The sequence below is a fragment of the Solanum tuberosum genome, unplaced genomic scaffold (assembly GCF_000226075.1).
Source record: "Solanum tuberosum cultivar DM 1-3 516 R44 unplaced genomic scaffold, SolTub_3.0 scf00208, whole genome shotgun sequence".
Classification (NCBI taxonomy): Eukaryota; Viridiplantae; Streptophyta; class Magnoliopsida; order Solanales; family Solanaceae; genus Solanum; species Solanum tuberosum.
In genome coordinates, this window is record NW_006239132.1 from 1,012,878 (window position 1) to 1,025,404 (window position 12,527).

General features: G+C 25.5%; 1 protein-coding gene across 1 annotated transcript; it reads right to left on the reverse strand.

Annotated features, from left to right (window-relative positions):
* Positions 1-2,751: 2,751 nt before the first annotated feature.
* On the reverse strand, positions 2,752-4,944 carry LOC102604216 (transcription repressor MYB6-like). Its single transcript, XM_006355799.2, has 3 exons — positions 4,792-4,944; positions 4,082-4,211; positions 2,752-3,543 (listed from the first exon to the last, which is right to left on the reverse strand). Exons 1-3 carry the CDS (start codon positions 4,922-4,924, stop codon positions 2,895-2,897), a joined length of 912 nt encoding a protein of 303 aa, XP_006355861.1. The 5' UTR covers positions 4,925-4,944; the 3' UTR covers positions 2,752-2,894.
* Between the last annotated feature and the right edge of the window lie 7,583 nt (positions 4,945-12,527).

The window sequence follows — 12,527 nt, forward strand, 5'->3', positions numbered from 1 at the left end:
ACTGTCTATGTCCCAATTTATGTGGCACATGTAAAGTTTTGACAATTAACCAAAATTTTAATACATTTAAAAAAATATTTTTAAGTTTTAAGTAGTTTAATTTTAAGTAATTTAAATTGTTGTATTATTTATTACAATTTATAATACTTTTACAGTAGTTGAAATATTGTACTATTTATTATGATTTATAAGACTTTTTTTTAAAATTTATGTCATATTATGGAATTTGAGAAGTTATTGAAATTTTTATATGATTTTTAAAATATTTTAAATTGTTAGCTATTGTGGTTTGTAGTACTTTTTTTTAACATAATTTTGAAAATAATATTTATTACTCTATTTGTTCTAATTTATGTGGCAGATGCAGAATTTCAAATATTAACCCTTTTTTATATGTCTCTTTAATATATTAAGTTGTTAATTATTGTATTTTATAGTACATTTTGAACCTAATTTTTTAATAATATATGTTATTTGCCATGTCCCAATTTATGTGGCATTAATTGATAGATTTGCCTCTGGTAACACAAGTTCAACTTCAAAAAATTTAAATAAAGTGCTAACAATTTAAAATATTTTAAAAATCATATAAAAATTTCAATAACTTCTCAAATTCCATAATATGACATAAATTTTGAAAAAAAGTCTTATAAATTTTTTATATCTCTCTTTAATATATTAAGTTGTTAATTATTGTATTTTATAGTACATTTTGAACCTAATTTTTTTAATAATATATGTTATTTGCCATGTCCCAATTTATGTGGCATTAATTGATAGATTTGTTGGAGTCGAGAGATTTATTTTGTTAATTATTGTAATTTATAGTTTATTTTTCGTCAATTTCAAACAATATATGTTGTTAATTGATAGATTTTTTGGAGTGGACCTTTTTTTTAATGAATTATTGTAATTTATCAAAATATTAACCCTTTTTTATGTCTCTTTAATATATTAAGTTGTTAATTATTGTATTTTATAGTACATTTTGAACCTAATTTTTTAATAATATATGGTATTTGACATGTCCCAATTTATGTGGCATTAATTGATAGATTTGTTGGAGTCGAGAGATTTATTTTGTTAATTATTGTAATTTATAGTTTCTTTTTCGTCAATTTCAAACAATATATGTTGTTAATTGATAGAATACTTTTAATGTAATTTTTTAAAAAAAATATGTGTGACTGTCCATGTCCCAATTTATGTGGCACATGTAAAGTTTTGACAATTAACCAAAATTTTAATACATTTAAAAAAATATTTTTAAGTCGTTAAATTTTAAGTAATTTAAATTGTTGTATTATTTATTACAATTTATAATGCTTTTAAAGTAGTTGAAATAAGAGAGTCAATTAAATTTTTTATATAAGTTTTAAATAATTAAGCTGTTAATTATTGTAATGTATAGTATTACTTGTATTATTTTTAAATATATTTAAATATTACATGTTAGGTTTTTTATCCTAATTTATATGGCATTGATAGAATTTAAAGTGTCAAATAATTGTTAATTATTGTAATAGATAATATGGAGTATTTAAGTCATTTATAGTATAGTAATTAATATATAATATGTAGTATATAAGTGGAAGGTGGTGGGGCCCACTTATATAGTTTGATAAATATATTGGATATTAGTAGTGATTTATAGTATAGTAATTAATAATATATAATATGTTGTATTTAAGTGGAAGGTGATGGGACCCACTTATATATTTTATAAATATATTGAACATTTGTAGAGATCTTATTGGCACAATGGTAGTCATTTCCTAGAGTCTTCTAATATATAGTAATATAAAGAAGAGACTCATATTTCAGAAAAGACACTAATTAATTCAATACAAAAAAGCTAAAGACAGTTAATAGATCAAACACTAGTTACATATATTTCTCTATAAATGGCAAGTATACAAACATTCTAAATGTCATTTGAAGATCAAACCTTAATCGAGCTTAAAATCCTTTTATTTTTATATTTGAAGAAGAATCAAAAGAAATTATAGATATTTATTTTAACATTTATTGTATATGTTAGAAATCATAGCCGAAAGATTCAACAACTCAATATTCAAATTGTTCAACAAATAAGTCTACCTATACATATTGATAAATCATTCTAACTTCTAATTGATTATCAAATTTGTTGCAAATTGATTTGAAACCATTTGAATTTGTCATCAATCTCGTTCAATCATTGAATTGATGCTCCATTAAATCATAAGCTCTGAAACCAATTGTTGGGTTCGAAAGAATTAGGACATCATGCAGAAACTTATTATGAGACAATAAGTCAAATGACAAAAACTATACTAAAAACATAATATAATTATACGATTTGGCCAATTTGGCCTACAAATGAAAACTAATACTCCAATTTTTTTTTATTAAAACTGTTGAGAGAAAAATCTCTCCATAAACAAAATTCTTAAACGTCTACATTGTGGATGCTATTGTGTTCTTGGTATGAGAAAATGCTCTTCAATTTATAGGGTTCCATACATTTTCTCGAAGAAAAGAATAACCAAATATGAAAGAAAATTATGTTTTTCTTTAAAGAAAAATGAAAGCATTTATGGTAATACTTTAACTTTCCTTGAAAAAAAAGAAGTAAAACTCAAATATAATAAGAAAATCAGGACAAAACCGTAACAAAAAGAATATGTACACAACTTTTTTATTTTTTCATTTATAAATAATATATATACATCATACATGTTTCAAGTAAAACCAAAAAAACAACCCAAAATGCACTTAAACCCACCCTACATGCCTAGTCTATTTCTACCACAACAATATCACAACAATAATATACATAATTTAATCTTTATTTTTGTGGAATAAAAAATTATTTTCGATAAACTATTTCCTTAATTGTATTTTTTCCAAAACTACGACAAAAGCCAAGTTACCAAATCACTCTGCATGGGATCAATATTTTCTGGTGTTGCTTCTTTGTTCATACAGTTCTGCATATTGTCATTAATGTCACATAATGACATATTATTATTATTCTCTTGCTCAGCTTCTTTAGTACTATTTGTCCATATTTCATTATTCAATACTTCACCTAAATATTCCCAATCCCAACAATCAAGTTTACCATAATTATCCTCACTTAAGATTTCATTATTATTATTATTATTATTATTATCATCATTAGCTATTTCAAGATTTTCTCCTTCTCCGTCCCATAAACAATTTGTAATAAAATCTTGATCTAGCTCTCCATATTTATCGTCCATTAACATAATATCGTCATCCCATAACATCTTGTCATCAGTACGATCAAACTCGATGTCATTATTAACTGTAATTTCATTTGTAGAATTTGAAACGCTAGTATTTATTTTTCTTCTGCGTCCTCGTTTGCTAATATGTTGTTGTGTTCCCTTTTTAGCTAATTCAACAACTGCTTGTGGTAGCTTTTCATCACTTGGAATTCTTAAGCTATCTACTTTTCTGCTCAAATGAGAATTCCAATAGTTTTTTATTTCATTGTCTGTTCTACCTGGTAAATGTTCAACTATTAAAGACCACCTGCAAAGCAAATTAAACATTCATATTTAAAAGATATTTACACAATTATATAATCTATAAAACATTATAGTTAATTTCTAAGAATAAATACTAAATGTTATTTGATAAAACTAATAACTAGGTAATTTATCATCACACTGTAAAAAAAATATTTTCACTATCATAAATATGACTTAAATTTGATGAGAAAAGAAATGTATTTAACAATTCTACATACTCGTATTTAAAAAGGGAGTCTATTTAATTATTTAAGAGATAATTACCATCATATCAAGTGGAATTATTTATTCTAAAAATTATACAGATAAAATAAAAATTAATATATAGAGAGAGTTAAATTATACCATGTTTTCCTTCTCTTTTTTTTCTTTAAATAGTGTAATAAATCAAGGGACTAAAAAGATATTCATCAATACCAAAAAAATTAGCTAATATATTTTAATAGCATAATATTTTAAGGATATATCAATGGTCTATCAAATATAACGTCTTTATTATATAAAAAAATCTAAAGTCTATTGAAAACGAACGAACAAACCTGTTACCCAAAGTTGCACGCAACTTGATGATTATAGCTTCTTCGTCAGAGGTTATGTTACCCCTCTTCAAATCAGTCTTCAAATAATTAATCCATCTTAATCTGCAACTCTTTCCACATCTTAGTAACCCTATTAAAAAGCCACAAAAATAAAATTAAAAAGTAATTATTTATTTTTCACTTTGCAACGAAACGATGAACACATAATTCAGTAAATATTTCTAATTCAATCACTAATTGGCTCGTAACAAATGATGGAGTAAAAAATTTAACTCAAAGTGTTAAACTACAATATACAAAACACATGGCAAACAATGTCCACCTTACTAATTTTTAGTCTATATAGCACTACCACTGCTTCTGACAAAGATGTTGGTCTAAATAACTCAAAAGTACTCTTAAAATAGTGTGATATTAATTAGCCGACTTAATCCAAAGTCATACAGTTTTCCCAAAAAGTCTCACACCATATATATTAAGAGTTTTCCTATACATTATACATATAGTTTATATTTCTATTTATGATGTTAATATATAAAATTTTGTTCGCATACTCAATTAAAGAATCTAGCATAAAAGGAACGTATTGAAAGTAAACAAAAAAGGAATCTCTCACTCGATCGCCAACCGTTTTTTCTATAAATAAAAAAGAAAGAAGTTAACTTAGATATTTACACACTAACGGTATGTATTCATAAAATGTTAATTACCAGCATTTTTGGGTAATGACCTCCAAGAACCTTCACCATTAGCTTGAATATAGTTGGTGATGATTTCATCTTCTTCTGAAGTCCATCTCCCTCTCTTAAGACCTACTTTCTCACAACAAGGTGTTCTTCCCATTCTAAGATATTTGATAAGTGAAGAAAGTGCAAATGAACCCCCAAACATAATGTCAATAAATAGATAGAAGAAACAAGTAGTTTAGTTTGGTGCACTTAATTACGTAGTACTCCCTCCATTTCATATTAAGTTAATTTTTGAGGTATTTTTCATTTTTCAAATTAACTTAATTGTTCAGTATTCAAGACTACTTTTAGAGTGTTCTTCCAATTTTACCTTTCATTAGTTAATATTGAAATTAGTAATTAATTAATATTTAGTTATTTAAATCATAAATGGAAAATTAGGTTCAATTTATGTCTTAATCTACTTTTCTTAAAGGGTGTGAAACACCTCAAAAATTAACTTAATATGAAATGAAGGAGTACTACTAAGTAACCCCACCTCACCTACTCACCTCTTCCTATTTTCATGGTGGTGCTAATTGAGACGTATGTAACAATGCAACCTTTCATTTATCTTGATGTATGTACTTATGTAATTTTCTTAACTATTCGAAATGGTCTTTTATTTTACAAAAATAGGAATAAGATTAGTATAAAAAACTAAATTCAAGACACCTTGTTGTGAAGAAGTTGCATCACTTAGTTTTTTTCTTTTTTTGTGGCTTAACACTGAATATCCAAGTGTCAAATACAACTTTAACGATTATAAAAGCGGCTTCCTAATGACACATATATAAGTTAAAATCTACCGTCTTGATACAGATTTGACAGAATTCAGTATCTTTAACGTCTCAAATTCATTATTTTTCTTTTAATATAATAAAAGGTTGAGCCAAAATTTGGAACCTATGACATAATTGTTGACAACTTTAAGGATAGGACACATCTTTAAAGGTAACAAAACATTATTATAGACGTGTGAACCAAATTAAAAAATGGAAGATTTTGCATTATGTGTCACTCGTAGAGTAAATTGTTTGGAGATGGAAGCTAAGAGACCACACAATATAGAAAGCCGTGGCGTGTGCACCGTCAAGTGCTCTGTCTACCACGTTGTTTCTTCATTCATTGCTATTACTGAAAATTATACTCTATATTATATACACGAGAAATTTTAATAACTCAATTAGTTGATTATTTGAATTTTCACTTTTGTTAATTCCTATTTATTAATAAATGATTCAATTCTCTACCTTGTAATCTCCGTCTCCAATTTCTCTTTCATCTATCACTAATTTAGAAAAAAGAAAAAAAAAGTAGATGTTGATTATTTTTTTTACTTTTTCTATATTTTACCTTGTTATAATTTGAATCTCTTCCATGAAAAATTAGGATTGTATTTAATTAAAGTGAATGAATTTTCATTTATCGCATAGTTAGTGACGGAGTAAAGAAAGCCAAAAAAGGGTTTTATATAAATTATTATTGAATCCCCATCATTGAATAATTATACGGAAAAGGGTCAAAATTGCCTCTGAACTATGTGAAATAGATCACTTATACCCTTCGTTACATTTTGGGATCAAAAATGCCCCTGCTATTATCCTAAGAGACCACAAATACCCTCAAGAGTTAACACCCCAATTTTTTATTGACGTGGCAAGCCACGTGGGACTAATCCTTCCACCTAGCGTTGCCAACTAGGATTCACTACAAAAGAACTAGACCTTTAGCGGCAACAACAGTCGCCAACAAAAGACCCAAAAAATCGTCACTAAAAGTTTTTAACATTAAGTTCTAATTTTGTGTTTTTTTCTTCATTGTTTTTAAAAAATAAAAAATGATATCGATTAAGTAGGAGTTTGAAGACACTGTATGTTTTATTTTATGTCATATGTAAATGTATAAAATGTACAATGATGCATTATATAGTAGGAGATTTAAATCGAGAAGTAATTTTGATGATTTTTCGTAATAATATTGTATGTTTTTAATATTGATATTGCAAGCTATTTATTTTAGAAAATTAAGTTGCAATAAAAAATTAATTATCATATTTTTTTGTTGAAAAAATAGGTTTTACTAGCAAATGGTTGTTGGAGCCTTAGTCGCCACTAAAAATCACTCATAACCTTTAGTGGCAATTTTTTGGGCTTTTGTGGCGACTTTGTCGCCACTAAAGGTCAAGTTCTTTTGTAGTGAATCTTAGTTGGCAATGCTTAGCTGGAGGGATTAGTCCCATGTGGCTTGCCACGTCACTAAAAATTTGGGGTGTTAACTCTTGAGGGTATTTGTGGTCTCATGGGATAACGACGGGGGTATTTTTGATCCCAAAATGTAATTGAGGGTATAAGTGGTCTATTTCGCATAGTTCAGGGGCAATTTTGACCCTTTTCCGATAATTATATTATGAAAATAGTTATATATAAATTATTGAATTGTCTTGAAATAAGTGAATATTTTGCTGTAGTTACTAGTGACAACGAGGAATAAAAAAAATATTTAGATAAATAAGTTAAATTGTTGAATTGTCTCGAAATAAGTGAATATTTTTGTGTAGTGACTAGCGACAAAGAAGATTCAAACATATTGACATGAAATATACAAATATGTCTCAATTTTGGATGTACACAAGTAGACATTTAAATTTTAAAAAAATTGAATAAATAGATGTATTTGTTCTACGTGACAATCTTATGTCATATTGTGTGGTGTTCTATGTGTATTATGTCACATAAGATGTGTGTCTACTTATTTAATTTTATATAAGTTTAAGTGTCTACCCGTTCATATCTAAAGTTGGAAGGCGTAACTGTCCGCTAAAAGCCTAAAACCAAATTAAAAGACATATTTATGTATTATGACAAAAATATATAGATAAATAAGTTAATTTGCACCACATCCCCCTCTCTCCCCCTTCTTCTTTTTAATCATGGTTTGTCTGGAATTTATTAATTCAACTAATTTAAATTTATAATATGTCATACTACTCTTAAGGAAAAGCAATTCTTATATCAAAAAAATCTTATCTATCCCACGATTAATAATAAAACAAACTAGTGGAGTATTTCAATAAAATCTCCTCCATAAAAAAAATCATAATATATAAATAAAATAAAAATTACTATTATGTTTTTATGCGTACACGAACGATTGAATCTCTCTGATATTAGAAAATACTCTTAGGGGTCGTTTGGTTTGAAAATGAGTTATGATGGGATAAGTTATGTTGGGATAAGTTATGTTGAGATTAGTTATGATGGGATAAGTTGTGTTGGGATTATTTTTTATTGAGTGTTTGGTTTGTTGTATTCAAAATAATAAATTTTAAGAACAATTTATTTGTTTACAAAAATGCCCTTCATTAATGTAAAAAGTGATATAACAAAAGGGTTGAAAGAGACATTTTTGTCATTTACCTATTTTATCCCGGGATAAGTTATCCCGGGATTACTATACCACCCAAATAGAGGGATAACTTATCCCGGTACTAATTATTAATCCCGGGATAAGTTATCCCGAACTTGCCAACCAAACAACAAAATAAGCGGTACTATAATTTAATCCCGGGACTATATGGTATTATCCCTCACACCAAACGACCCCTTAGTATATAGACTATAGTGATGAAGTGGGTGTAATTTTTTTTCCTAAATTACAAATTCAATCATATATTTAATACCTTAGTAATTTTTTTGAATCTTTATATGAATTTTTGAATTGACATAACATAGAATATGAATATTCCATAACTCAAGAAGTGACCACAAATTGATGGCCTTTCTTTTTCCTATCACATATCTTATTAATGTTTCCATTTACTAATGGGTACATCTTGAACTTTATTGAATTTATTTTTCTTGGTTGTTCTTGTAATTGTGGTCCTGTATATTTATACGAACTAGATATTATTTCAAGTTTGTCAAAGGATAATATTATTAGTCTTAGTCTTTCATTAATCAAATTTTATTTATAAAAAATCACATTTTGAGGTAAAAAATTTTTTATAGTATATATATAACACTGTCTAGAGTAATATTTTATGTCACATATTTTTTCTTTCTTCAATCCACATCTTAATTTATTGATCTTTGACTCCATCTAAAGAAAAAAATAGATGTCATGTGGGGGTGTAATTTAGGCTCAAACTGTTCACCATAATGGGCTTGAGCTTCATGAATTGCAACTCTGGAATACCCAATACAGAATTTGCACAAAGCATTGTGGAATAGCCCAATAACAATCCGCCACCCGATACATAGCGTAAAGTAATGTATTCGATCGATACAGTGATGTATATGGATATATTTGGTGGCATATTATCAGCTGCATTATAGGCTGCTGTAGTGAAGCAAATTAAATCTTTACTTTTAATTAACTAGTTTATCTTCACACACCTTTATCAGATAGAGCAATTAAGATTTGATAGTTTTTTGTTATCTCCCTTATTATTATTATACTAGTATACGTGCCCGCGCGTTGCGCGGATATTTAAAATGTAATAATTTTATAATTAAAAATAATTAATAAAATATATTATGCACCTAATAATATATTTAATTTGTTATAATAATAATAATAATAATAATAATAATAATATAATACAAATCATTAACTTATTTATTTGAGCACATTGAATTAATATTATTAGTACACAATTTATTTTATCGTATAATTAACTGTGATTACATTTTTTCAAATACAATATTGTAATATTTTTTTAAAAAAATATTACAATGTTATTCAATTAAAATATTTTGTTTCGTTTACAATAATTGTGTTTCCACATATCAGAACCCACATTTAGAATTTTTTTGGTATGTTAATTTATGTGGTTTTATCTAATTTTCAAAATTTAATTTTTTTAAAAACAAAATGTCAAATTTAATTTTAAATTATTATTTATTATTTAATATCCACAAATTTATTATTTAATATATCCGCAAAAATAATACTAAAATACTTCCACATTTACACGTATTTGTGCCGTTATTAGTGTGCAGGGGTGTTCACGGTTTGGTTTGGGTCGGTTATTGGTCAAAATCAAAACCAAACCAACTTAATCGGTTTTAAAATTATCAAAACCAAACCAAACCAAATATAATATACATTTATCGGTTTGGTTGTTTTCGATTTTGGTTTGGTTTGGTTTGGTTATTCGGTTATTAACCATACATAAAAATAAATAAACAATTCATTCAAAACGTGAAAAAATTGACAACAATCCATTCAAACAAAAAAATAGTTAGAATGACTGGCATTACAGAACTTTCGATCATTGAATTTACTGAATAAAACTTCAAAATTCACTATTTTGGCATAGAAGGAAGAGACAATGATATTTTTAGTCCCACAAAGAATTTTCATAGACACTCCTATATATGAAACCAATAAGAAAAATGTTCTCACCTTGGACATTTTTTCTTTCATAAGTAAATTATAAATAAATTTTGATGAAACATATATAAAATCTTTAAAATTGTTTATGAATATAATATATTATGTATGTATAATAATAAAATTTATGTATATAACTTGTTGGTTCGGTTCGGTTATTTCTTCAATTTTTTCCGAACAAAACCATAACCAAACCAAATACTATCGGTTACTAACAATCTAAAACCAAACCAAATCAAAACCCAAATTAAATTGGTTCATTTAATCGGTTTGGTTTGGTTTTTCGGTTTGGATCGATTTTTATCCAAACCATGAACACCCCTAACTCCAAGAAACTCATTTGCCATCAAAATAAAGATAATCATTTTGGTGGGGGAATTACAAGTGGACAAAAAGAAAACAAAGGTGTTTAGTTTAAATCATTTTAATTATAAACGGCACATGATATTAGTTTGAACATGCATTTGAGAAATTGTTATTTACTATTTAATATATCTATAAATTTTGTGGTGCGACATTATTATTGCTATTATTATTATTATTATTATTATTATTATTATTATTATTATTATTATTATTATTATTATTATTATTATTATTATTATTATTATTATTATTATTATTATTATTATTATTATTATTATTATTATTATTATTATTATTATTATTATTATTATTATTATTATTATTATTATTATTATTATTATTATTATTATTATTATTATTATTATTATTATTATTATTATTATTATTATTATTATTATTATTATTATTATTATTATTATTATTATTATTATTATTATTATTATTATTATTAAAATTGTTTTTAATTTATGTTTTGTGATGAAAAATAGCAAATAAAAGCAATATACAAAATTAAAATAATTGTAAAGGTGAGTATATGGATTTGTTGAACTGGAATTTTGACAACAATTATTTGTTGAATTGATATATTTATTTTGAGTTGATATTATTTGAAATTGTGTGTGCAGTTATCTCCTAGACAAATTTGATGAAGATATGGTTTATTATAACTTGAAATTGTTTAAATTATTTTATTTTTAAAATTAGGATTTAATTTTTAGTTTTTTATTTTAAAAAAGAAATTAAAATACTCAACTTTCACAGTTAATAAGATTCCATAATTCATGGCTAGTTGGTTTAAGTCTTTATTTCGTATTTTATTTTAATTGAAAATAATTTTCAAAATTATCTCCTAGCCAAATTTGATGAAAGTATGGTTGTAACTACTTGGAACAATTCTCTTTATTTTTTTTTAAAATACGAATTAAATTGCTAATAATTTTTTAATATAAAATAAATTTAAAACTATCAATTTTCACATTAGGGGTCCCTAATTTGTGGGTAGTTGGTGAAAGTCTTTACTTATAATTTTTTTTTGGAATATGGGTTTGAAAAATACCTCAACTATGGTCGGATTTGTTGTTGCAATACTAAGCTTTCATGAGGACCTATTACCTCCCTAGACTATTTAATACTGTATTTTCACCCTCTGAACTATTTAATAGTGTATTTTAAAGGTATATATGTTCCCACATGGACACAAATAGTAATGTGTCCACGTGGGAACATATATACCTTTAAAATACACTATTAAATAGTTCAGAGGGTAAAAAATACGGTATTAAATAGTCTAGGGAGGTAATAGGTCCTTATGAAAGTTTAGTGTCGCAACAACAAAATCCGACCAAAGTTGGGGTATTTTTCAGATCCTTATCTCTTTTTTTTCATTTAAATTAATTTTCAAACTTATCTCCTATCTAAATTTGAAACACAAATTTAAAACATATTTTTTTAAAAAAAATTAAACACAAATTTATCACATATTTTTTGAAAGTTTAAAACGCTTAATTTTCACGTTAATGGGATCCATAATTCATGGATAGCTAGTGAAAGTCTTTATTTAGCTTTTATTTTAGTTGAAAATGTGGAATTGTTTATTTCTTGATATTATTAAAAATAACGAATCTAAATTTTTGAATGTTTTAAGAATTAAAAAGAAATATATTTATTTTTTAATTTGTTTTAAAAAATATGTATATTTTTCGTAAATATTCCTCTTTTCTTTAGATCTTTTAAAATTAGCCAAAATAAAATGTTTCTCCATAACTTAATGTAATTTTTAGAACTCAGAAACAATTCTTACACATTTAATACAAACTAACAAACAACGTAAAAAAAAAAACCACATAAGAAAACCTATATTACCCACATAAAACTTTTGTAGGTAATACATCTTATCTCTTTACATATTATAAAGAAAATAAAGTTTATGCAAATTATTTATTATGAGATTTACA

Excerpts from the sequence above, each read along its gene's own strand:
- LOC102604216 (XM_006355799.2), bottom strand. The coding sequence starts at position 4,924 with ATGGGAAGAACACCTTGTTGTGAGAAAGTAGGTCTTAAGAGAGGGAGA. Across the intron at positions 4,212-4,791 it reads GTCATTACCCAAAAATGCTG|GGTTACTAAGATGTGGAAAG; the intron begins GTAATTAACATT and ends GCTTTTTAATAG. Across the intron at positions 3,544-4,081 it reads CGTGCAACTTTGGGTAACAG|GTGGTCTTTAATAGTTGAAC; the intron begins GTTTGTTCGTTC and ends TTTGCTTTGCAG.